A 25,806-nucleotide genomic window follows, 5' to 3' on the forward strand; every position below is an offset into this window, starting at 1 on the left:
GGTATGTTAGTTATTTGTTGAGGAAAAAAAGCTATTTATGTTTTGGCTACTGCCTATCTTTTTAGGGTTGATTTCTGACAGTCCCTTAACCATAAACTAATCACAGTTGTACTTCCCTGACCATGCCTAACTCACTGGTGTCGGGGTTGAGGGGGAGGGCAGTTGTTCATGCCTCATCCACCTCTGTTTTCCATCTATCCAAACAGCATCACCTGAGGCTGGACTGGGACGCCTGGCATCCTGTACACAAGAGCAGCATTACATGGCAGCTCACTGGTCTGCCTCCCTCACTAAGCTAGGAGTCTTCTGAAGTCAGGAGCTGTACTTCACCACCATGCAGCTCAGCACGTGGAGAGTGGCCTTCAGTTAAAGCTAGTTGAGTCGACTTGTAAATGTCACAGATTATTCTGTAAGAAACATGAATATACAAGTCACAGGGGAAAGGAAATGTATTTTCTAGAAATTAAAACAATAAATATCCTAATAACATTTCCATTAAACTCAAATGTTGAAGTTGTATAGTAGAATATTTTCTTGATTCAGGCTTCTGGAATTAGAAGCATTTTAAATGTGACAAAACTACCATATTTGTAAAATTTAGCTAAAATTAAATCCAGTGGGTCCGCTTGGAGCTGTTGCTCTTTAATATTTGCTCATCATTTATTAAGAGGGTGGAATAACAGGGTGAGCACTTCACCCATACCCCTGACTTTTCAGAAGCCTCTGGACAAAACAAAAGCTCTCCAGTTAACCTGCTCAACCTCCCAGGAAGGCAGCTTAGCGCCCAGTGTCTTTAAACCAAACCCTTTGTGTGTTGCAGGGTGGCTCAAGGGGGAAGCCTTTCCCTCACTACAAGAATTCTTTGAGCCACAATATTATAAGTATATAATATAATGGTAACGTAATGTCGTTCATCTAAGTACTTTCTATGATAATTTAGGACCATTCAAAGATGGACGTTTAGGCAAAAATCTGGCGTTCTACCCTTCAACTGAGCTCTGCATCAAAGAGATTGGAAAAGGGTACAACATTTCTTTTTGCAACCAGGCCAGCTCAAAAGAACGCAGGCAGGACCCTGCAGGTACAGGGCTAATTTGTGTCCAAAAGTCACCAAGAAAGGAGAAACGGGTTGCTTGCAGTCTCTGTAAATTGATCATTTAAGATAATCTCCTTGGACTTCCCGGGTGGTCCAGTTGTTAAGAATCAGCCTGCAGATGCGGGAACGGGGTTTGATCTCTGGTCTGGGAAGATCCCACACGCCTCAGGGCAACTAAGTCCAAGAGCCACAGCTACTGAGCCCTCACGCCGCGACGACTGAAGTCCGCGCACCTAGAGCCTGTGCTCTGCAACGAGAAGCCGCTTCTCACTACAACGAGAAGCCCACGCAGCACAACTCGAGACAGTCTGCACGTAGCAGCAAAGACCCAGCCGCTAAACTAATAGAAAAAAAACTGCTACGAAAACAGGAAAGATAAACAGAATGTTCATACCTGATTAAATTGATGTGATTGTTAAAACCTCTGCTGAGACTTCGTGCTGGCATTTGATCCAACCACAGCACTGGTTGGTCTGGGTCAGCAATCCTATAAAACAGGGCTTATTAAAAATGAAGACCTTATAAAACCTAGAAATGTTCAAAAGCATTAAAATAAAACATGTACAAGTCTTTGTGAAAGCGGGGAGAAAACAACTTCTCGGTCCATTACATCTAAAAACATGAAACACAAACCTGCAAATTCCAAAGATATTCCAACTAGACCAAGTAAGAAGTCAGTGCAGGTTTACCAGCAGAGCAGTGTTTTTCTCATGAAAATGAATAACAGCAGGAAACATAACTTATAAGATCTATTATTAGTTAATAAAGGAGAAGGAAATGGCAACCCACTCTAGTATTCTTGCCCGGAAAATCCCATGGACAGAGGAATCTAGCAGGCTACAGTCCGTGGGGGTCACAAAGAGTCAGACGTGACTGAATGCACATGCACACACATTAGTTAATAAAACGGATTCAGAATCTGCTAACTAGAGGAGACTTAACATTATATTACATTGATTCGACTTCTGGTTTATTTTCATTTAAATGCCAGTTACCGTCTCCATTTTACTGCGATGTCAAACATGTCTCTCCACTGCATCAGCCGTGTTTTCCCATTCATTCGAACCTTTGAATTCGTCCAGGTACGCTGTACAGCTTGCATGACTTCTAATGCTGCCAAACCCATGGCTAAAAGAAGGAAATATGGGGGAAACAGAGTTTGTAAGTACCCTTTAGAGGGAATGATCTTCACCAACAACTCAATAAACAATTTAGGAATCATTATATTGAAAGAGAATCACAAGTATTGGAAATTCAACAAGACCAGAGATGCATTACCATCATGACAGCCTGACTAAAACTCAGCTCTATTAGAGGAAACTGGAGACAACTGCAGCCTTGTCTCCTCTCAATCCTGAAGGAACTGAGGTTCAAATCCCTCCTCACCCTATAGGAAGGGGATGGCTCTGGTGGATGAGCTGTCTGACTTAAAGCAATAACTGATGACCTACATTCTACACCTACCCCAAAGCAACAGCGTAAGAGCCAAAGCCAGAAGCATTCTTCTCTCAGAACTCAGTATGAATGAATCTACTCATTTCTGGTCTTATCACATGGAGATTTTGAGTAAGCACAACAAATGATTCTTTGCAAAAGTACAACACAGTTTAACAATCCTTGCTCCATTTTCAGATCGTTTTAAAATACCTCTGTGTATTCTCTTGTTTGGCAGGAAACCAGGTGTTTCGTATTGCATCAGGGATCCCAAACGATCAGCCACACAAATCAACTCCTGGACCTCAGGCTTGTAACTCTCAAAATTCTGATGTAACACATCTCTGGAAGAAACGTTACGTACACGATGAAGACTTTTACAACAGATAGCGGTTATCCAACTTCATTTGAAAAGCAGTCATTTCCTCCAGTGGAACCATAATTGAGAAAATTCTGACCATATCATCTTTATTTCAGTGCTCAGTACCCAACCAGACACAAGTTAAAAGGACTTTTTCTGACAGTGTGTGCACAATGACTGTCACATGCTTGTTAGTAATGCTGGTAACTAGTTTGCAATCAATTAATTACTTGGTAAACCGCTCCAGAACACATAACCTGCATGGACTGGCTCTTCTGACAAGTAACCAATCAACCCCAACAGTAAGTCCATCCCCTACTTGGGCTCCAAGTTATATTATGCCAAGAGTACTTGAGTGTGTATATGACTACTATTGTTTAACTGTCAACCTGCTAAAAGTTTTCTAACAAAGCCTGCAATTTTAAGTTACAGGCTGTGTTGGGGTCTCCAAGATCCCCCTGGGTTCAGTAATTCATTAGGACTCCTGGGCGCTGTGAGAACACAGCACAGCTGTCAGAGGGAAAAGGCATGGAGAGGGAGCACAGGGAATGAAGTCTAGAGGAAACCAGGCACACTTTCAGGACCCTGGGGAGACAGGTGGCACCAATTCCCCGAGTGAAAGGCTCATGAGATACTTTGTACCAGGCACCGATCATGTGAACACACCTGCCTGGCAGGTACCCCAAGTCCCCAGAGGAGAGCACATGTTCAGTGTGAACCACACTGTTCACACACACAGGGCGCAGGCACTGAGGAGCCACTCTTAGCTCTGGGCACTTCAGGTGGGAGGAGATTCTGAAATCCCTGTTTCCAGACACCAGCCTGGGGCCAGCCTGGTGACTGGCTTTCATACCCCCTGCTTTCCTGCACCATGTATTTCTCTAAAAGGGGGTGCTGGAGAACATATATAGCCCTTTCAGCAATCTATTTTGTTTTTATTATCTTGATTATTGAAACTTACAAAAGCATACGACCTTATCACTCAACTGAAGAACCAACATGATTATGTAGCTCCACCTATATGTGTATGTCACTCTACTATCCTATTCTCCTGCCCCCCAGCAAGAGGCTACTTACCGTGAATTTTCTGTTCACAATTTCCTTACCTTTATCTTTAAAAAAAAAATAGGTTACATATGTATATCTTTATTCTATAGTTTTGCTTACGAGCTTTATGTAAAAAATGATGTGACACTGCAATGTACCAACTTGCTGTTCTTCCTCAACATTATATTGCAAAATTGGTCCACACTCTGACTTGGGTCATTTGTTTATACTGCTGTAGAATACCACACTGTGTGGTCACATGTGCCCATTTTTCTGCTCATAAACATCTGGGATGATTTTGTTTCCAATTGTGAACAAATACTGCTCTCAACAGGTCTCCAGGTAGTTATGTGCGCAAGCAGCTGGTTCTGTCCTGAATATGCACAGGAGCAGGACAGAAAGACTGTAGGACATGCAAATGTTCCATTTTACGTGACAATGAAAAGTGCTGCTGGCCAAAGTGAACGGAGTAATCTATAGCCAAGTATATAAAATTTCCCCTTGATCCCGCTTCTGGTCAATATTACTATTATCGAACTTTCCAACATTTGTTTACCTAAGTGGGTGAAACATCTCATGTGGCCTTATGCTTGCCATTCATGTTTTCCCCTTGGTAAGATTATACCTATTCATGTCTTTTTTTTAATTTTTAATTTTTAATTTTATTGGATTTATTAGTTGTTTTACAATGTTGTGTTAGCTTCTACTGTACAGCAAAATGAATCAGCTATATGTACACATATATCCCCTCTTTTTTGGATTTCCTTCCCATTCAGGTCACCACAGAGCATTAATTAAGTAGAGTTCCTTGTGGTACACAGTAGGTTCTCATTAGTTATCCATTTTATACATAATATCAATAGCATGTGTGTGTCAATCCCAATTTCCCAATTCATCCCATCCTCCTTTCCCCTCGGTATCCGTACTCCACATCTGTGTCTCTACTTCTGCTTTGCAAATAAGACCATCTCTACATTTTTCTAGATTCCACATATATGTGTTAATATATGATATTTGTTTTTCTCTTCCTGACTTCACTCTGTATGAATCTCTACAAATGAATCAATTTCATCCCTTTTATGGCTGAGCAACATTCCACTGTATATACGTACATCTTCGTCCATTGCTCTCTTGATGAACATGTAGTGGTATAGTGAACATCAGAGCGCATATGTCTTTTTAAATTATGGTTTTCTCTGGGTATATACAGAATAATGCGATTGCTGGTTCATATGGCAGTTCTATTTTCAATTTTCTAAGGAACCTCCATACTGTTCTCGGTAGTGGCTATATTAATTTACACTCCCACCAGCAGTGCACGCCCTCTCTAGCATTTGTTGTTTGTAGATTTTTCTGATGATGGCCATTCTGACCAGTGTGAGGTGGTATCTCATTATAATTTTGATTTGCATTTTTCTAATAATAAGTGATGTTGAACATCCTTACATGTATTTGTTGGCCATCTGTATGTCTTCTTTGGAGAAATGTCTATTTAGGTCTTCCACCCATTTTTTATTGGGGGTGTTTGTTGTTTTGAAATTTAGCCGCATGAGCTGTCTGTATCTTTTGGAGATTAATCCCTTGTCAGTTGCTTCACTTGCAAATATTTTCTCCCATTCTGAGGGTTGTCTTTTCAACTCGTTTATGGTTTTCTTTGCTGTGCAAAAGTTTTTAAGTTTAATTAGGTCCCACTTGCTTATTTTTGTTTTTATTCTTATTACTATAGGAGGTGGATCAAAAAAGATCTTGCTGCAACTTATGTCCAGGAGTTTTTTCTGCTTATGCTTTCCTCTAAAAGTTTTATAGCGTCTGGCCTTCCATTTAGGTCTTCAATCCATCTTGAGTTTATTTTTGTGTATGATGCTAGTGAGTGTTCTAATTCCATTCTTTTACATGTAGCTGTCCAGTCTTCCCAGTATGATTTATTGAACAGGCTATCTTTTTACTGAAGAGGCTATTTTTTCTCCATTGTATATCCTTGCCTCCTTTGTCAAAGATAAGGTGCCCATAGTGCATGGGTTTATCTCTGGGCCTTCAGTTCTGTTCCACTGAATGTATATTTCTGTTTTGGGGCCAGTACCATACTGTCTTGATTACGATAGTATAGTCTGAAGTCAGGAAGGTTGATTCCTCCAGCTCCATTCTTCTTTCTCAAGATTGCTTTGGCTATTTGGGATCTTTTGTATTTCCATACAAATTGCAAATTTTTTCCTAGTTCTGTGAAAGATGGCATCGGTAATGTGATAGAGATTGCTTTGAGCAGTACAGTTATTTTCACAACACTGATTCTTCCAATCCAAGAACATAGTATATCTCTCTGTATCATCTTTGATTTCTTCCATCAATATCTTATAACTTTCTACATCTAGATCCTTTGCCTCCTTAGGTAGATTTATTCCTAGGTATTTTATTCTTTTCATTGTAATGGTAAATGGGATTGTTTCCATAATTTCTGATCTCTCATTGCTAGTGTACAAGAAATTCAAGAGATTTCTGTGTATTAATTTTGTACCCTGTTACTTTTCTAGATTCACTGATGGGCTCTGGTAGTTTTTTGGTGGCTTCTTGAGGCTTTTCTGTGTATACTATCATGTCATCTCAAACAGTGGCAGTTTTACTTCTTTTTCAACTTGGACTTCTTTTATTTTTTTTCTCTCACTGTCACGGCTAGGACTTTCAAAATTATGTTGAAAAACAGAGGCAAGACTGGACACCCTTGTCTTGTTCCTGATCTTAGACGAAATACTTTCAGCTTTTCACCATTGAGAATAATGCTTGCTCTGGGTTTGTCATATATGGCCTTTATTATGTTGAGATAGGTGCCCTCTATGCCCACTTTCTAGAGAGGTTTTTTATCATAAACGACTACTGAACTTTGTCGAAAGCTTTTTCTGCATCTATTGAGATAATCATGTGGCTTTTATTCTTCAATTTGGTGTCTCACATTGATTTACATCCCTAGGATAAATCCCACTTGATCACGGTGTATGATCATTTTAATGTGTCGCTGGATGTGGCTTGGTGGTATTTTGTCGAGGATTTTTGCATCTATGTTCATCAGTGATACTGACACATAGCATTCTTTTTGTGTGTGACCTCTTTGTCTGGTTTTGGTATCACGGTGATAGCGGCCTTGTAGAATGAGTATGGGAATGTTCCTCTCTCTGCAATTTTTTTGAAGAGTAAGGATAGGTGTTAGCTCTTCTCTTAATGTTTGCTAGAATTTGCCAGTAAAGCCATGTGATCCTGGATTTTGTTTGTTGGAAGGCTTTTAATCCCAGTTTTAATTTCATTACTTGTGATTGGCCTGTTTATAATTTTCTGATTTCTTCCTGGCTCACTCTTAGAAGGTTGTATGTTTCTAAGAACTTGTCCATTTCTCCCAGGCTGTCCATTTTATTGGCATACAGTTGCCTATCGTAGTCCCTTTAATCCTTTGTATATCTGTGATGTCAGTTTTAAGTTCTCCTCTTTCACTTCTAATTTTATTGATTTGAGTCCTCGCCTTTTCTTGATGAGTCTGGCTAAAGGTTTAACAATTTTGTTTTTCTTCTCAAAGAACCAGCTCTTAGTTTTATTATCTTTGCTATTTTTTTCATTTCTATTTATTTCTGCTCTGATTTTTATGATTTCTTCACTTCTACTATCCTTGGGTTTTACTTCTTCTTCTTTCTCTAGTTGTTTTAGATGTAAGGTCAGGTAGTCTATTTGAGATTTTTCTTTCATCAGGTGGGACTGTATTGCTATAAACTTCCCCTTAGAACTGCTTTTGCCACATCCCATACGTTTTGGGCAGTGGTGTTTCCATCATCATTTGTTTCTAGGTATTTCTTTATTTCCTTTTTGATGTCTCAGTGATCTCTTGGTTGTTTAGTAGGAAGCTACTGTTTAGCTTCCATGTGTTTGTGTTTTTTACAGGTTTTTCCTGTAATTAATTTCTAATCTCATAGTGTCGTGGTTGGAAAAGATGCTTGATATGATGTCAATTTTCTTAAATTTACTGAGGCTTGATGTGTCACTCAAGATGTGATCTACCCTGTAGAATGCTTCCTGTGCACTTGAGAAGGCAGCGTATGCTGCTTTCAGGGGGAGTATCCTAGAAATATCAAGTCTATCTGGTCTAATGTGTCACTTAATGCTTGCGTTTCCTTATTAATTTTCTATCTGAATGATCTTTCCATTGGTATAAGTGGAATATTAAAAGTGCCCCACTATTACCATGTTACTATTATCATGTAGATTTCCCCTTTTATGGCTGTTAGTATTTGCCTTATATACTGAGGTGCTCCTATGTTGGGTGCAAAAATATTTCCAATTGTTACACCTTCTTGGATTGATCCCTTGATCATTATGCAGTGTCCTCCTTTGTCTCTTGCAGTAGTCTTTATTTTAAAGACTATTTAAAGACTATGATATGGGTATTGCTACTCTAGTTTTCTTTTGGTTTCTATTTTCATGGAATATCTTTTCCATCCCCTCACTTTCAGTCTGTATGTGCCCTAGGTCTGAAGTGAGTCTCCTGTAGAGTGCATACATGCAGGTCTTGTTTTGTATCCCTTCAGCCAGTCTGCGTCTCTTGGTTGGAGCATTTAATCCATTCTCATTTAAGGTATTCATTGATATATATGTTCCTTTTAACATTTTCATAATGTTTTGGGTTTGTTTTTATAGGTTTTCTATTCTTGTGTTTCCCACCTAGAAAAGTTCCTTTAGCATTTGTTGTAAAGTTGATCTGGTGGAGCTGAATTCTCTTAGCTTTGGCTAATCTGTAAAGATTTGATTTCTCTGTCAAATCTGAATGAGATCCTTAGTAGGTACAGTAATCTTGATTGCATATTTTTTCATTACTTTAAATATGTTCTGCCACTCCTGTCTGGCCTGCAGAGTTTCTGCTGAAAAATCAGCTGATAACCTTATGGGGATTCCCTTGTATGTTGTTTTTTGCTTTTCTCTTCCTGTTTCTAATATTTTTTCTTTGTATTTAATTTTTGTTAGTTTGATCAACATGTGTCTTAGTGTGCTTCTCCTAGGGTTTATGCTATATGACACTCTCTTACTTCCTGGACTTGGGTGACTATTTCCTTTCCCATTTTAGGGAAGTTTTTGTCCACAGTCTCTTCAAATATTTTCTCAGGCCCTTCCCTTTCTCTTCTTCTTGGACCCTTATAATTCAAACGTTAGTGTGTTTAAGTTGTCCCAGAGGTCTCTGAGACTGTTTCTATTTCTTTTCATTCTTTTTTCTTTATTCTGCTCCCTGGCAGTTATTTCTACCACTCTATCTTCCAACTTACTTATGCATTCTTCTGCCTCAAGTAGTCTGCTATTGTTTCCTTCTACTGTATTTTTCGTTTTAGTTATTGTGTTGTTCATCACTGACTATTCTTTATTTTTCATAGATCATTGTTAAACATTTTTGTATCTTATCAATTAGTGCTTCCACTCTCCAAGATCTTGAATCATCTTACTATCATTACACTGAATTCTTTTCCAGGTAAGTTGTCTATTTCCTCTTCCTATTTATTTGGTCTGTTGGGATTTTACCTTGCTCCTTTGCAACGTATTTCTCTGTCATTTTATTTTGTCTAACCTACTGTGCAAGGTGGTTGCTCCTTCTGCTTCTGCTGGCTGCCCCCTGATGAGTGAGGCTGGCCCAGGGGCTTATGCAGGCCTCCTGGTGGGAGGGACTGAAGCCTGTGTGCTGGTGGGTAGAGCTGAGCTTTTTCCCCCTGATGGGCAGGGCCATGTCAGACGGTGTGTTTTGGGGTATCTGTGAGCTTAGTACAGCTTAGGCAGCCTGTCTGCTGATAGGTGGGGCTGTGTTCCTGTCCTGCCGGTTGTTTGGCATGTCCAGCATTGGAGCCTGAAGGCAGTTGGGTGAAGACAAGTCTCGGCATTGAGATGGATACCTCCTGGAGAGCACATGCCAATTACTATTCCCTGGGGTCAGGAATTCTCTGGCGGTCCAGCATCCAGGACTCAGTACTCCCACTCCGGAGGCCTAAGCTTGAACCCTGACCAGTAGACCAAGAGCCTGCAAGCCATGCACTGCAGCCAGAGAAAATAGAAAGAAAAAAGAAGAAAACAAATAAAACCCAAGACAAACAGCAAAAACCAAACCAAACACACAGTACCAACAACACAAATACAGAAGGAAAAACAGAAGAAAACAATTAAACAGACACAACAAATCCAAGACAAATGATAACAACAAAACCAAACAGAAACAAAGAAGCAGACAGAAAAGAATAAAAGGAAAAAAAAAGAGAACAAAGAATTAAAAAATGAGAACAATCAATAAGGACTCAACTAATAAAAACAGAAAAAGAAAACAAATATAGAAAGGAAATAAACAAAAAAGTGAAGACAACATAAAAGAAACCTATAAAAACGATCAAAAAGAAAGAGGAAAAAATAAAGGGATTAACAAAGAACCAAAGAACAAACAGAAAAAAAAACTACAAAATATCAAAAAAGTAAAAACGGAAAATAAAAGTATATATTAGAAAAACTGGTAAATAAAAATAAAACAGTACCAACTGAACAAAATGAAACAAACATAGAATAATAGTAATAAGAGTATTTTCCTGGGGCCTCCCCTGTCAGTATCCTTACTCTCACGGTGGGCCAGATCCAGTCCCTGTCTCCCCAGGGGGCCCTCCAATACCTCTAGGTAGGTCTCTGGACCTGCTGTGGGCACTGTGGGGCTAGCTCAGACTCTGACCTGGCCTGACTCCCACATGTACTTACCCTCAAAGTCCACTGCTGACTGACCTCATTCGTGGGAATAGGTGTCTACTCAGGGGCTCCCCAGACACAGGATTTACCAAGCTGATCTCAGGAATTTAATTTGTGGCTTGGGCATCTGCACAGATAGATTTCTGTTCCTTTTCCTTAGTTGCCCCGCCCCTGGGGCTCAGTTTTGGTTTTGGCCCCAACTCTGAACGTGCACCACCCTCTCGCATCTGTTTCCCGCCTAGGTGAGAAGGAATGAAAACAGTGGCTGATGGAGACACACTCCCTCAGGCTGGTGAGGAGTATAGCATCCACAACTAGGGTTTGCATGTGTTGCCTGCAGTGGTAGGGACCAGAAGGCAGTTGCAACAGACTAGGCTGCAGTCACTCTGGTGGGAGTCTCTCCCAGTGCTGGTGGAGGCAGGGGCTGGCATGTGGGGGGATGTAGCAGGCCCACTTCTTCCATGCCTCTCAACAATGATGCCTCGTTTCCTAGGCACACCATGCTTCCGCTAGGGCAATTTCCAGCAATAGAGCCCTTCACTTCTGTCCCCCGTTGTATCTGTTCAGGCAATAGTATTCCTTTCCCCAGATATGCTCTCTTTTTAACTCCATGCTTTAGCACTCAGCCTCTGCCAGCATTGGTGGATTTTTGTCTCAGGCAGGAGTGCCCAGGAAGGCTTTGACAAGGGCACTGCTTCAGACCCCAGAGCCTGCCTGGGCAGAGGAGGCCTTGGCTTAAGGGGTGGGCAAGCCTGCTCAGATGGCTGCCCCTTCCAGTGCCTGTGGAGGCATAAGCCAGCAGGTATGGAAGCGGGTTGTAATGGCAGCCTTGCCCCTTGCAATGCCACTCAACAATGAAGCCTTACTTCTATGGTGTCTTGGACATTTTCCACAAACCTTCCCAGTTTTGGAGCCCATTACTCCTTTCCCTACAGGCTGTCTTTTCAAAGACAACAGCTGTCCCCTCCCTGGGTCTGCATTCCAAACCCCACTTTCCAGCATGCATGACTCACAACTCAGGCTGGGCTGTGCAGAGCTGCAGCACAGACCATGCACGAAGTTCTTACTTTGTCCTACCATCGACAGACCATCTGTTGTGTTCCCCCTTGATCCCCTAAAGGTCTCCTATTCCCAGCTGATTTCCCCACCATGAGGGAATTTATCTGAGTGTGGGGACTTCCCCTCACCTTCAGCTTCCCACCAGGGTTGCCAGTCCTTTTTTTGATTCCTCTTTTTTTTTCCTTTGATCTTTCATCCTAGTTGGTTGTAAGGGCATTTTTCCTGTTCTTTTAGGTGTCCAAAGTCTTCCACTAACATTCAGCAGGTGCTCTGTGAGAACTGTTCCGTTTGTAGATGTATTCTTGACGCACTTGTCAGGAGCAACAAATTTCATGTCCTTCTATTCCACCATCTTGACTCCCTCCTACCTGTTCATGTCTTTTGCACTTTTTTAAATTGGAATGGGTTGTTTGACTTTTACTTTTTAACTTGTATAAACTGTTGGTGTTGAGAGGTTTACAATCTAATAATTGACCCTAGGTGATATGACTTCCCTATTTTTTAAGGTTTTTCTCTTTACCCTAGGTTTTTTTGAGTTACTTATGGTGTATCTGAATGGATTTCTTTGTATTTACCCCACGTTTTAAAAAAAAACTATAGATTTTTTTGCTGTCTTGTATACAGGGTTATTGTTACCATCTTTCTAAATTCCATATATATGCGCTAGAATACTGTATTGGTACACTGATGTATAGAACAGTCTTTTGGACTCTGTGGGAGAGGGAGAGGGTGGGAAGATTTGGGAGAATGGCACTGATATATGTATAATATCATATATGAAATGAGTCGCCAGTCCAGGTTCGATGCACAATACTGGATGCTTGGGGCTGGTGCACTGGGACGACCCAGAGGGATGGTATGGGGAGGGAGGAGGGTTCAGGATGGGGAAAACATGTATACCTGTGGTGGATTCATTTTGATATATGGCAAAACCAATACAATATTGTAAAGTTAAAAAATAAAATGAAAAAAAAAACTATAGATTTATTAATACGTTTCCTTTTTCTTGAAAAGTTCTTGGCTATTATTTCTTCAAAAGTGCCTCTCTTCTATTTTCTCCTTCTGAAGTTTCAATTAGTTACATGTTAGCCCTTCTTACATTTTACACATCTTCTCTCTTGCAGGTTTTCCAACTCCTGAACTCTGTGCCCCACTCTGGATACTTCCTAAGGCTCTATCTTCCAATCCTGCAATTTCTTCTCAGCTATAGCTAATCTGCTTTTTAGTCTGTATACTGAGTTCTACATTTCAATGACTGTATTTTCTATTCTTAGAGCATCTAATTATTTTTTTAATCTGGTCTTTTATAATCTCATGTTTCTTGCTCATGTTTATGATTTCATAACTTCTTTAAGCACTTCATCTGGAGTTATTGTAGAGTTTATATTCAACAGTTTCAATATGTGAAGTCCATAAGGGTTAAAGTCTATTGTTTGTTGCTTCTGTTGACTCTCACAAATGGCTCTGGTCATCTTGGTTTTGATTCTGATGCTAATGATCTTAAGCTGTGGGAATACTTGAGGGCACAAATTGGCACCAATTTCTTCCCAGGAAGGATTTGTATCTGCTTCCATTGAGATCCTGGGAATGCCTCCAATACTGGATCACTTTAGCCCCTGGAAGGTCAGCAAACCCATCCTGCTCATGCTTCAAGGCACTCCACTGGGTAGGATATCTTTTCCTTTAATATGTGTTTACCACCCATCACTCTGGTCGAATATCTTTCTTTTTTTTTAAGAATTAGGGGGCTGATCTTCACAGATTTTTCCTAATTTTTAAGGCAGCTAGACTCCCAGGAATTAATTTCTATTCTAAATCTAATTGTTCTATAATGAGATAGCCTTTTAGCAGATCTATTCTGCCAAACTGCAGCAGTATTGGCCAGCACTCTAATTTCAAACTTTTAATATGTTAAGAAATTTGTTTTAAAGTGATACGGTAAAAAAAAATAATGCATATCAAAGGCTACCAAGAATTGTTAAGTACATTTGAAGTCTGAAAGTACCCTAAATTACCATGGAATGCTGGGCTAAAAGAAATCATATCTGTAGGGCAGGAACAGAGACAGAGACGTAGAGAAAGGACTTCTGGACACAGTGCGGTGGGGAGAAGAGGGTGGGATGAATTGAGAGTAGCACTGACATGTATACATTATAATGTGTAAAACAGATAGCTAGTGGGAAGTTGCTATTACAGCGTAGGGAGCTCATCTTGGTGCTCTGTGATAACCTAGAAGGGTGGGATAGGGGGTGCAAGGGAGGCTCAAAAGGGAGGGGATACATGTATATATCAGCTGATTCACATTGTTGTATAGCAGAAATCAATACAACATTATAAAGCAATTATCTTCCAATTAAAAATTTTTTAAAAAAGGAAATCATATATCCAAAGGTAAACTGAAAGAAGTTATTTCCAGACATGTCAAATTCAAAAATAAATTCATCAGAAACGTGGACAGAAAGCTATTATCAGGCAAGAGATATTATGATGAACTTGACAGCTTAGTGTTAAAAAAAAAAAAAGGTCTTCATTTAAATAACTCACTTTATGTGGGGTTGCAGCCCTGGCTGCTCTTCATAGTCTTCTATGAGGAAAGGCAGATTCTTAGCCCAGTGGTCTTTAAAGCTTCCAGGCAGATCCACGTCAATGTTATATTCCGTTAGGGGAGTATCAAGATGTGCATGAAGATATCGAGAATACTCTGCAGATAGGAAACGAGATCTGACACACCCAAATATGCTGAAACAGTTTTTACAGCTAATTATAATTTTTTATAGCCAATCTGTACAAAGTACAATTACTTCATAACAAACTGTTATTTAATTACAAGAATTCTATGTGGAAACTCCAAATTTTAGCAAGTCACTATTATATGATAATGGAGGTAGCCTGCTGCTGACTTATTACCAGGGGCAAATACAAACCAGTCCATCTGGGTCCACCTTGCCTAAATTTTAACCACCTTTCGATAAGCAATACGAAAGATCTCACTATTCAATTCCAGAGTCTGGGAATGCAAGTTCAGTGTTAGACAGAGCCTGGTTCCTTGTCAACTGATAGATGTACTGACTATGTATGCAATTTCATCAACTGACTGACCAACTGCTGCTTATCTCTAGGGAAGCAGTGTAGAAAGAACCAGGATATGCAGCGCCCCCATCTTCAGTCTATAGCTCACAAGTCCAAGTTCTTCTGAATGAGGAAAAAAGAGGGAATTACAACTTAGAGTAAAGAGCTGTGCTATCCAAAAGGTAGTCCCTGCTGCTGCTGCTGCTAAGTCGCTTCAGTCGTGTCCGACTCTGTGCAATCCCATAGACGGCAGCCCACCAGGCCCGCCATCCCTGGGATTCTCCAGGCAAGAACACTGGAGTGGGTTTCCATTTCCTCCTCCAACGCATGAAAGTGAAAAGTGAAAGTGAAGTCGCTCAGTCATGTCCGACTCTTAGCAACCCCATGGACTGCAGCCTACCAGGCTCCTCCATCCATGGGATTTTCCAGGCAAGAGTACTGGAGAAGGTAGTCCCTAGTAGCTGGCTATTGAGAACTTGAGATGTGGATGAGAAACTGAACTTTAAATTTTATTTAATTAGAAATTTAAACTTAAAACTGATGTTTTATTCAATTATTAGAAAACTGCAGTATGTTTGGAACAACTTGCATCTGTCAGTCTATTTTTCTAATTTTAAATTTTATTAAATCTAAATTCAGACCAAGTATTTCCAATGAAAATTTAGCATCCAAATTGAGATGAACTATAATATATACCATATTCAAAGACTAGTACAAAGAAATATAAAACAGCCAATAAATAGTGTTTTCATAATAATAATAATATGCTGAACTGATATTGTAGAGGTACTGAGTTAAATAAGATGAATTAGTAAAATGAATTCCACCTGTTTGTTTTTACTTTTTTAACATGGCTACTAGAAATTTAAAATTACATACATGGTTTGCAATTTTTTCACTGGACAGTACTATAATAGAGGGTTAATGAAAAAGGAAAGAGAAAAAATAAAAGTAAATATCTGGGCTTTATATGAAAAATAAAAATGTCTATGTATAGCATAGAAAGGGTAAGACTGACTAATAAAAGGATAACTCAAAGATTTGCTTTCTTTTTCATCTCAATTTAAATTCTCCAAAATATGCAAGAATTCTGATATGGAGGAGTTGACAGATCAAAGATACTAAGTTCTTATTTAACAGTGAAAACTTAAGATTACTTTCTTGTCATTCCTATATTTTTGGATGTGATGTGACAAGACAAGGATACCCAGATGATTGTCATATTTAGTTCAAAATACATTGTTTCTGCATAAGTAAAATTTTTTAATTTTAGAAAGAAAAAATGTGAGGAAGAGGCCAAAAAAAACAAACAAACCAAGACTGGCCTTTAGGAGATATGAGCTCTCTCTAGTCCAGTTACCACCACTGACCAGAGGGTGGCTGGGGGCAAGTCACCCAGCTTCCCTGAGACTCAACTGCCTAACAGGTAACCTCAGAGACGAGCAGTATGATTCCTGCAACTCTAAGCACTCACAGAGTCAATGATTCTGCAGCTGTCGGACTTACCTCGGAGATACTTCACTTTAAGGTACTCTGGGCTGGCCTTTTGGCCAGGAAGAGGGTCATTTAGCATAACTTTAGTTTGCGCTTTTATCCCTTCATAAAACTGTCCCATTGCCACGTGGCTGAGTCCTTTCATGTACTGGCACACCTCGTTATATGGCTCCAGCTGCAGACATCGCTGAGGCATTGAAGGAAAAAAGGCTGTATTAGAATCCATACAGTTTAGAAACCTTTAAAGTGCTCTACTCTTTAATCTGGAATTATAAACTGAAATTAGGAAAGTTTTCCCTCCAGGTTAAATCAGACCAAATACATACTCTGTAAATCAGTCTGTTGGTCAAGACAATGGTTCTTTCCTCTTTCTTTTTGTTGAAGTCTAAGTCCTATCACTTCATGGGAAATAGATGGGGAAACAGTGGAAACAGTATCAGACTTTATTTTTGGGGGCTCCAAAATCACTGAAGATGGTGACTGCAGCCATGAAATTAAAAGACACTTACTCCTTGGAAGGAAAGATATGACCAACCTAGATACCATATTGAAAAGCAGAGACATTACTTTGCCAACAAAGGTCCGTCTAGTCAAGGCTATGGTTTTTCCAGTGATCATGTATGGATGCGAGAGTTGGACTGTGAAGAAAGCTGAGCACCAAAGAATTGATGGTTTTGAACTGTGGTGTTGGAGAAGACTCTTGAGAGTCCCTTGGGCTGCAAGGAGATCCAACCAGTCCATTCTAAAGGAGATCAGTCCTGGGTGTTCTTTGGAAGGAATGATGCTAAAGCTGAAACTCCAGTACTTTGGCCACCGCATACGAAGAGTTGACTCATTGGAAAAAACTCTGATGCTGGGAGGGATTGGGGGCAGGAGGAAAAGGGGACGACAGAGGATGAGATGGCTGCATGGCATCACTGACTTAATGGACATAAGTCTGAGTGAACTCCGGGAGATGGTGATGGACAGGGAGGCCTGGCGTGCTGCGATTCATGGGGTCGCAAAGAGTCGGATACGACTGAGCGACTGGAAGCCTGGCGTGCTGCGATTCATGGGGTCGCAGGAGATGGTGATGGACAGGGAGGCCTGGCGTGCTGCGATTCATGGGGTCGCAAAGAGCCGGACATGACTGAGCGACTGAACTGAACTGAAGCACTATTCTTGCCCACCCCCAATGACTCCATTCATTTCACGAAACCTTGTAGAATAATAATATAAAATTGCAGTTCCAGTGCTTCTCTCTTACGGATGCTCACCTTGAAGTTCTTAAGGGCTTCATGTAAGCTGCCATGGTGATAAAGCATCATTCCGCGGAGCTGGAGGGTCTGCACGTGATTTTGGTTGAGCAACAGAGCCTTCTGAAAGCTCTCGGTGGCTGCTTCAAAATTGCCCAGTTCCCTAGGTATTTAACAACAGTGATGAACATAATACAGGCGTTTTAGTCAACATACAGAATTAAGTTACCCTCAAAATTATGATCCAATCTATAAGTAAGATACTTTAATGTGGGTGTTTGCTTATTTATTTTACCAAATTCATAGGTTTAAAATTTATTTTTTCTGTTGTTTAAGTTACTTCAATTAAAATCTAATAAATCATTATCTAATTTAAATTTTGAAATAAGAAGTGTATTTTAGATTTGTGGTCATTTCAGAGTGAAAATGGTTATTACTGACCAGCCTTGCCTTATTTTGTATATTAAAAATTTTATAAATAATAGAAACTTTAAAATATCTCATGTCAATTTTATATAAACAATAAATACATAATATATATATATATATAACACCCACTTACATTTATACAGCACTTTACTATTTAATAGGTGTTTCCAGATCTGTTTTCCCACAATTCCATGGGACAGGACAGATAAATACCATCCCTTAAACCTAGAATGAATCCAAACACACTTTCTCCAAGTCAGTATAAAAGACTTTTTCTAACTATGCTGCTGCTGCTGCTGCTAAGTCGCTTCAGTCGTGTCCGACTCTGTGCGACCCCATAGATGGCAGCCCACCATGCTCCCCCATCCCTGGGATTCTCCAGGCAAGAACACTGGAGTGGGTTTCTAACTATGGAGTCAGATAAATAAGCTCTTGAATTAGATCCTTTTTGAGTAAGGCACCTAACAGTTTCACAGGAGATTTCTGTCACTATCTTTCTCTTTCCTAACATTTATAGTACCTTTATACAGGTCAGACGGAGAAGGCAATGGCACCCCACTCCAGTACTCTTGCCTGGAAAATCTCATGGACGGAGGAGCCTGGTAGGCTGTAGTCCATGGGGTCGCTAAAAGTCGGTCACAACTGAGCGACTTCACTTTCACTTTTTCACTATCATGCACTGGAGAAGGAAATGGCAACCCACTCCAGTGTTCTTGCCTGGAGAATCCCAGGGACAGCGGAGCCTGGTGGGCTGCCGTCTATGGGGTCACACAGAGTCAGACACGACTGAAGTGACTTAGTAGCAGCAGCATACAGGTCAGAGTGCTAAAAAATTTTTTTGAATCGGAAGTCAGGATAGCTTTGATGGTCAGAGTAATGCATGTAATAAGGAAGCCAAGCATTGCTGCTTGTTCCTGATAGAGATGCAACACACTTGTAACATTTCCATCTCGCAATTCTAGGATCTTTAAACAGAGCCTTGTGATGTGGGTATTAACCTTAGCTACTGCCTAAAAAGGGCAGTATCATCCATAACTCAACACCTTAGAATGCCACTATTCAAAGCACGTACGTTTGAAGGACTACTGTTTTCTCGGCCAGTATATACAGACTAAGGTTACTTTAGGGCACAGCAGCAGCAGCAACATGCATTATGGTATCTACCTCTTACCCATGGTTTTCTCTATGCCCAGAGAAGATCTCAACAAGTATGTGAACACCTATGTGATTTAGAATGACCATCTCTTCAGGCTAAGAAACGCATTTTTAAAAACCAGATCCCTATTACGAGAGGCTGTGCCACTACACACCCTCCCTCCTACCCCGAGTATTGGTGCTTTACTCACCTGTAGGCCTGTCCCAGGCTTTTATATGCATCAATAAAATCAACTTTCTGCTTCAGAGCTTCTTTGAAGGATTCAATAGCTTCCTATAAAAAGAACACAGAAAATTATTTCATTTGCTTAACTGTTAAAATTGAGTTTCTCTCAAATTACTAAAGGACCAAAACAGTATACATAAAATACATGGTCTCTGAGTGATTTTTTCAAAATAGGAGGACTTAAAGGGAGGTAGAAACTACAATAAACTATGGGGATTTAATTTCAATAGTAAACAAATACATTACTATGAACAACAACAGAGCCTTAAGTTTCTCCTTTCAAAGTGGGAAAACAGCTTCTGTTTTTCACTAGGACTTTGACTACCAATAACAACTTCATTTTAATATCATTTACTTAATGAAAACTCTATGGAACAAAAGTAAGCCTAACAGCTGCATGAAATAATCTAAAATGATCACAACTGGCAGCATTTGAAATTAAACCAACAGGAGAGACAAAAAAGCAAGCCCAACATGAAATTACTGGTAAGACAAGAAAAAAGGCTCCTAGGACAGCTACTAAAGGATTCCCATGATCTACAAGGGAAAAGAAAGCATAAAAATAGAAGAGAAACCTTCAAGTTGAGGGGGTGGGGGGTGGTGCATGGCTCCTGCCAGCACAGCTCCAGGAGGCACTAAGGTTCCAGAACTGCACAATCTATGCTCTTGGGGGGAGCCCTGGCTGCAAAGGGACTCTCTGTGGAAACCGGTGATAAAACATGCCACTGTTTCAGAGTAAACATCCCAGGCTTACACTGGGTATTCAATGTTCTTTTCATTATGATGTTATTTATTGTAATAAAAAATAACACAGATATTTCACACATTTCCTGAGGAAAAGACATATCTTACTTAATGGCTGTAAAATATCACAACTTCTAAGAGCTTTAATTGAGAAAAAACTTAAACTCTGGCATAGATCATTTCAACTTGATTAGATAGTTCATAGGAGAAAATCATTAGAGATATCAAATGCCTTGCGCATGGTAGGCACTCAATAAATATTTAATGCCCTGGTAGACACACAAAATCGTTTTGCAAAAGTTAACAATATTGAGTCTTTTCAGAAAGTCATTCATCCCCTGCTTCTTGATTTCCTCAGGGGAGGCCAGCAGGCCAAGAGAGGCTGGCTTTGAAACTCTTCAAAGGCAATACTGGGGACAAAACCTCCTCATTAAGGAATCTCACTGAATAGCTACTGTTTGGGAGACAGATGAAAACGGATAACTTTTTAACACTGAAGAAATGTTAAAGACCACTCTTAATTAGACTACCTGCTGCGAGACAGTCTTGATCTTTCAGGATTTTTACAACTGCATTTTTAATTCAACAAACATGTATTGAGTGCCCACTATGTGCCAGGGACAGCAGGAGGTAAGGGGACATGAAGAGGGGCAGGTCATCATCTCTGCCCTCTAAGCACTCGCAGTATCATTAGAAAGCCAATTACGTAACCAGGTTACTAGAATACAAACTAAGAGCTACAACAGAGATATGAGTAAAAGTCTCTGGGAAAAAAAAGAGAAAGAAACGACTGACTGAGCCAGGAGAGCAGAAGAGGCTACAGGGAGGAGGTGACAACCGAGCTGGGTCTTAAAGCACAAGGAGTCTGGTAAAGAAAGACGGCATCGTGGACAGGAGAGGTGGTACCACACAGGGGCACAGAGCGCTCGCTGACGCAGGGAAAGTCAGAGGAGCAGGGGTGCAGGGTGCATGGGTAGGAGCGGGGGAAAGGGAGAGCGGAGGCCAGAAGCGAGGGCCTCTCTGTGCCCCACAGTCTGGGTGCTGCCCTGAAGCAACAAGGACTGAGGGCTGTGAGGAGGGGGACACCTCACAAAGTTTCCTCTTCAGAGAGATGATAACTGCTGGCAAAAACAGAAAAGACACACTGGAGAGGGGGAAGGATGGAACCCAGGTGAGAGGTGGCTGTACTGGTCCAGGCAAGAGATAATCAAAGCTCAGACTGAGACAGTGTCTCTGAGGAGAGAAAAGAAGGGTCGAATTCAGGAGAGATTTTTAAAAGGCACACTAAGACAGAATGTGGTGGCTATTGGGATGAGGGAGAGGAGTGGGCAGGAAGAGCTGAGGCTGGGAGCCTGGGTGGAAGGCAGGGCTTAACCATCGTGAAGAAGTATAGGAAGACGGACAGCCATGGGGCAGGGGAGGGTGTGAGTCCACCGGGACGTGTGAAGTCTGGAGCATTTGTGGACGTCTGCTGGAGATGCCCAGGGGACATCTGCTGCCCACTGCACTTACAGCATGCTTGGACGCCACAGTTCTTCAAAGTCTGATTTCTCTTCAGCTTTTAAGAGTCTTTGGTTTCGGGGTTCCTGTCTAATCACTGCACAGCTCTCTACCTCATTCTGCCAAAGAGGGGACATAGCAGAATCAAGATTTTAAGCCATTGGGAACAAAGAAACTACGTTTGTTGAACCTATCTCTAAGCACATGAACTGGCTCTGAAGTCGTCTGCATAGCAAATGCAATCATCACCATTTAAGTCGCCATCTTCCTTACTAGCTGGGAGGCGGCCATCACCCTGGGACTGTTCAGCATAAGTGAACAGAACCATAACAGGTAACCCTCAAAGTAAAGGCTTATAAAAATGAGTGTTCAGAATATACCATTTTTGAAACATCCTTACAAAATGAGTAGAATTCAACAGAAAAGTTTCTGCTGTTTTTATTACCTAGGAATATCCAAAATGTCTGATGTATCTACTGAATTGGACAACTGTGAAATTTGTCATGTAATATACCCTAATATATTTCTAATGTATTATATCATAAATTAAATAAGCAACCGTCCACTTAATTTCAGGACTATTGACCTGGAGAGACCACCCTTAGGATACAAAGATAGCTCAGACTCGTTGGTCCATTTAATACTTTGTCTCTACATTTAACAAGAAAAAGACAGATATCTAAACTAGGTTCATTAATTTAATTAAGGCATTTCACCACTCAGTTTTCCAATCTCTGTAACGGGGACACCCTCTGCTCCTTCTATACATCATGGTGATGCCGCTGGGATGAATGAGACAATACGTAAACACTCTGACTTCCTTGGACAGCAGATCTACAAAATGCAAAAAGAAAGTTCCCGTCTATTACACACATCACTGCTGTGTTGGTGAGCGTGGTGAAAAGGAAGAAAGCCCAAATCGCTTGGTGAGACTGGTTCATTGAGGGGCTTCTAACACTCAGAGGATGAAAGCATTGTTTCTAGGTTTTCATCAGGTAGATGTGAAATAAACCAAACTGAATTTTAGTCCATGTTCGGTTTCTATTCAGTGTCTCTATTACCACTCTTTTCTGACAAAATTCTTTTTGAAATAACACAAAGGGCCCTTCTTGCCTACATTCCTCAATGTGGCTTAAAAGTGAAATCAACTGTTTACATTTGTTTACTTTAAAAAAATATTTTTACCCTCTCGGTACTAATAATTGGCATTTTTTTCTATTTCAAATTTCTCTCTCCTTCATGTGATACTCAAGGGATAGATTCTGAACACAGTATTGTAATTCTGAATTTTTTAATTGAAGGTGACTTGAAGGTAAAGAGAATATGAGAGGAATAGAGGGCAGAGACAAAATAAACCGGAAGAAATCATCTGGAAGCTGCTCAAAGCACATTTTAAATAACTCAAAGCTTACTGCCTGTCTGAATCCTGAGGGGGACAGAAAGGGTCCTTATTAGGACCACCTCTGCACACTTGCAAAAATGGAGATGAAGTATATGAAATAAGATTTGCAAAATTAATTCCTTCTAGTTTGGTTTTTAATGGATGGGAGTTAATTTTTTTTTAGAGTCTATAAGACTTAAGATTAAATTCTCACATGGAAAATAATCTATAATACCAGATTTATGTTTACAGTTTATAAAGGACTTTCACACATTTTATTTCATGTAATTCTCACTCCCACTTCGAGAGACACAGGGTAGCATCATCTCTACCTGATAAATGTGGAAGGAAAGGCTGAAAGAATTGAAGCAGCATGTCCAGCAGTGCAGATAATAAGATTCAGAGCAAGAGCTCAGAGCACAACCTTCCAATTCAACGCTCTGCCCTTGAAATTTACCCCACTGATACTTATTGAGCACCTACTATGTGACAGGCACCATCTGTAACATGGAGGATTTATAACTCGTGGCCTTTTAAAAGGTAAACCTTCTCCCCATCCTCCAAGTGAGTGTGTTTATGTGTATATCAGATCCTCAGAGTTATTTTCAATGATAACATCCATGTATTCTTCTCTGCTACGTGCTACTGAAGCTCTTCCCACCTTCCAAAGTTCAGGTTAAGTGCAACCTACTCTGAATTCTCCGCCTCCTGGTCAGAATGAGTGTCTTCACCTAGCCGGGTGGACTGTCTGTGGCTCTCAGGCCAGCCTGTCTTCAATCAGGCAGTTTGAACGTGCCAGGCCTGGGGTGAGAGCCAGAGCTCCACCCTCAGCTGTGTTTCTGCCCCTCGCCCTGGCAAAAGTGAAGCTACTGCAGGAGAGGCTCCTGGAACAGGCTTGGAGAAGGCAGAGTCCCAGCAGAGGAGGGGTGGGCAGCTGGTGGTGACTTTCAGCCCCACTCAGCTAAGACAGAGCATCTCCTTTGTCCCTCGACCCCTCCTCCTGACAGAGTCTTCAAGCAACAGTGCGGGGACCCCTCCTGCAGCCCCCAGAGCCCCCCCAGGCCATCTGACCACTCCTGACCTGAATGAGGCAGCATCTCCTGGTCAGCCCCTATCCTTACCCTCTTCAGCCACCGCCACATCAGCAACCATTTCCTTAGTACAGATTGAATCTCAACTCTCTATTTCCCCTAAATCTAGACTTTAGAGCTCCTCCGGGCCTACCAGCTAAAGTCAAAATGCTCAGCAGAGTGCTCTTGACCTTCCAGGACTCCCTTCCCAAGCGTGGGTGTGTCTCCCAGGTCATTACTCACACCTTCCTCTCAGCCTCAGAGTCCTTCCCAACCATGCTCTGCTTTCCGAGTCAAGATGATGTCCACTTATTCTCTGGACCTTCCTAACTCCTGAGTTCAAATGAGAGCTTCTCACCATGGCTTCCAAAGCACGCTGCTGATATTACTTTCTTTGGTTTATTCACCACGTGATAAATCATATGTGGAGAAAGGCTTTGTAAACTGCATCTGTCCTAAGCGTAAAGCATTATTCCTCCCTTATAACCTTTCATCCTCTCCCTTTCGCACCTTCCTCCAAGTACGTATCAGACAGTAGGAGCTCAATGAATTTGTTGATTCAAACTACTTTCTAAAATAAACCAACTGGACATGTGAAATGTCATTTCAAAACCTGCCAGACTAAACCCCGCTCAGTCCCTCCCTCCACGGGGGAGATCTAGCATCCCTGCAGGTACACGTATCGCACAGCACTTTCACCTTCAGAAGTCCTCTGTGAAAGAAAGTTAAACCTTTGTATAGCATAGCTATGGGCTGGTTTTTGTTCAGTTCTAAGGACTGCTGAAAGTCTTCATGGGCTGTTGCATAGTCCTACAAAAAGGAGAACGAAAAAAAAATAAAGTAGTATTCGTTAGATATTGGACATGTCCTACTTTTGATTGATAGAGGAAAAAAAAAATTCCCAATTTATTCTGTGCCCTTTCTGGCTTTATTTTTTTTTTTTCCTTTCTGGCTTTAAAGGAAACATTTCATGACTACAAATATTAGAAGCATGCTTACACTGTTGAAAGAGCTGATTTTAATTGATGAGAGAAACTCACAAAGGTCTAATTTAAGCATACTGTCTCAACCACAAAAGAATATTATTTTAAATACTATTAAAGTCATAATCTGCTATAGATACTTTACAAATTAGTATTATTACAAAATAATTCCATTATTTTGATGTCTAAAATAATTATGATATAGATCAACCTTAAAATGTGTTATACTGAGGTTTTTTTAAATCTATTTCCTTTTGCAATAGAAAATTATTATTGAAATGACTGTAAACCAACAAAAATAGCTATGGCAATTATAAATACCACTCATGATAAAAGGTAATCTTGCTAGGTTGAGAAGCTACAGTCTAGGAAGCCACATTAGTTCAGGTGATGATTCTCGGGCTGTGATACCCAAAGAAATTCAAACCCTTAAGTTTAATGATCACATTGATAACATGCACACCTGCTTCTCTATGCTGACATTTCCAAGAAAAGTTAAGGTATAATCTGTAAACCAAATTTCTCTTTTTCTGTTTCCCACTCTTTCTTTTTTCCCCTAGCCCAGAATTAGTTACTGCTGACAATTCAAGCAAGAAAATGTGTTTCTGGTACTTAATATTTCTCCACTGAGTTCAATTTCAGGTACAGAAAATGCTTTCATAATTGTCTTATATCGCAAACTATTAATCTACAGCCCCAAACCCAAATCTACCAAATAGTAACTTTCTGAAGTAGAAGGAGAGCTGAAATTTTTACCATCATGAAAGGACACATTTCAAGGCAAAAAT

At 40.5% G+C, this 25,806-nt stretch overlaps 1 protein-coding gene across 1 annotated transcript in view; it reads right to left on the reverse strand.

Moving 5' to 3' along the window:
- TTC13 (tetratricopeptide repeat domain 13) overlaps positions 1-25,806 on the reverse strand; it is an 80,763-nt gene that overhangs the window by 15,482 nt on the left and 39,475 nt on the right. Inside the window, 8 exon segments of the mRNA XM_027531116.1 lie at positions 1,491-1,583; positions 2,092-2,224; positions 2,744-2,874; positions 14,277-14,433; positions 16,308-16,482; positions 17,552-17,693; positions 19,306-19,388; positions 24,735-24,845. Of these exon segments, the coding sequence (XP_027386917.1) occupies positions 1,491-1,583; positions 2,092-2,224; positions 2,744-2,874; positions 14,277-14,433; positions 16,308-16,482; positions 17,552-17,693; positions 19,306-19,388; positions 24,735-24,845 (1,025 nt within the window).

The sequence above is a fragment of the Bos indicus x Bos taurus genome, chromosome 28, assembly GCF_003369695.1.
Source record: "Bos indicus x Bos taurus breed Angus x Brahman F1 hybrid chromosome 28, Bos_hybrid_MaternalHap_v2.0, whole genome shotgun sequence".
NCBI classification, from domain to species: Eukaryota; Metazoa; Chordata; class Mammalia; order Artiodactyla; family Bovidae; genus Bos; species Bos indicus x Bos taurus.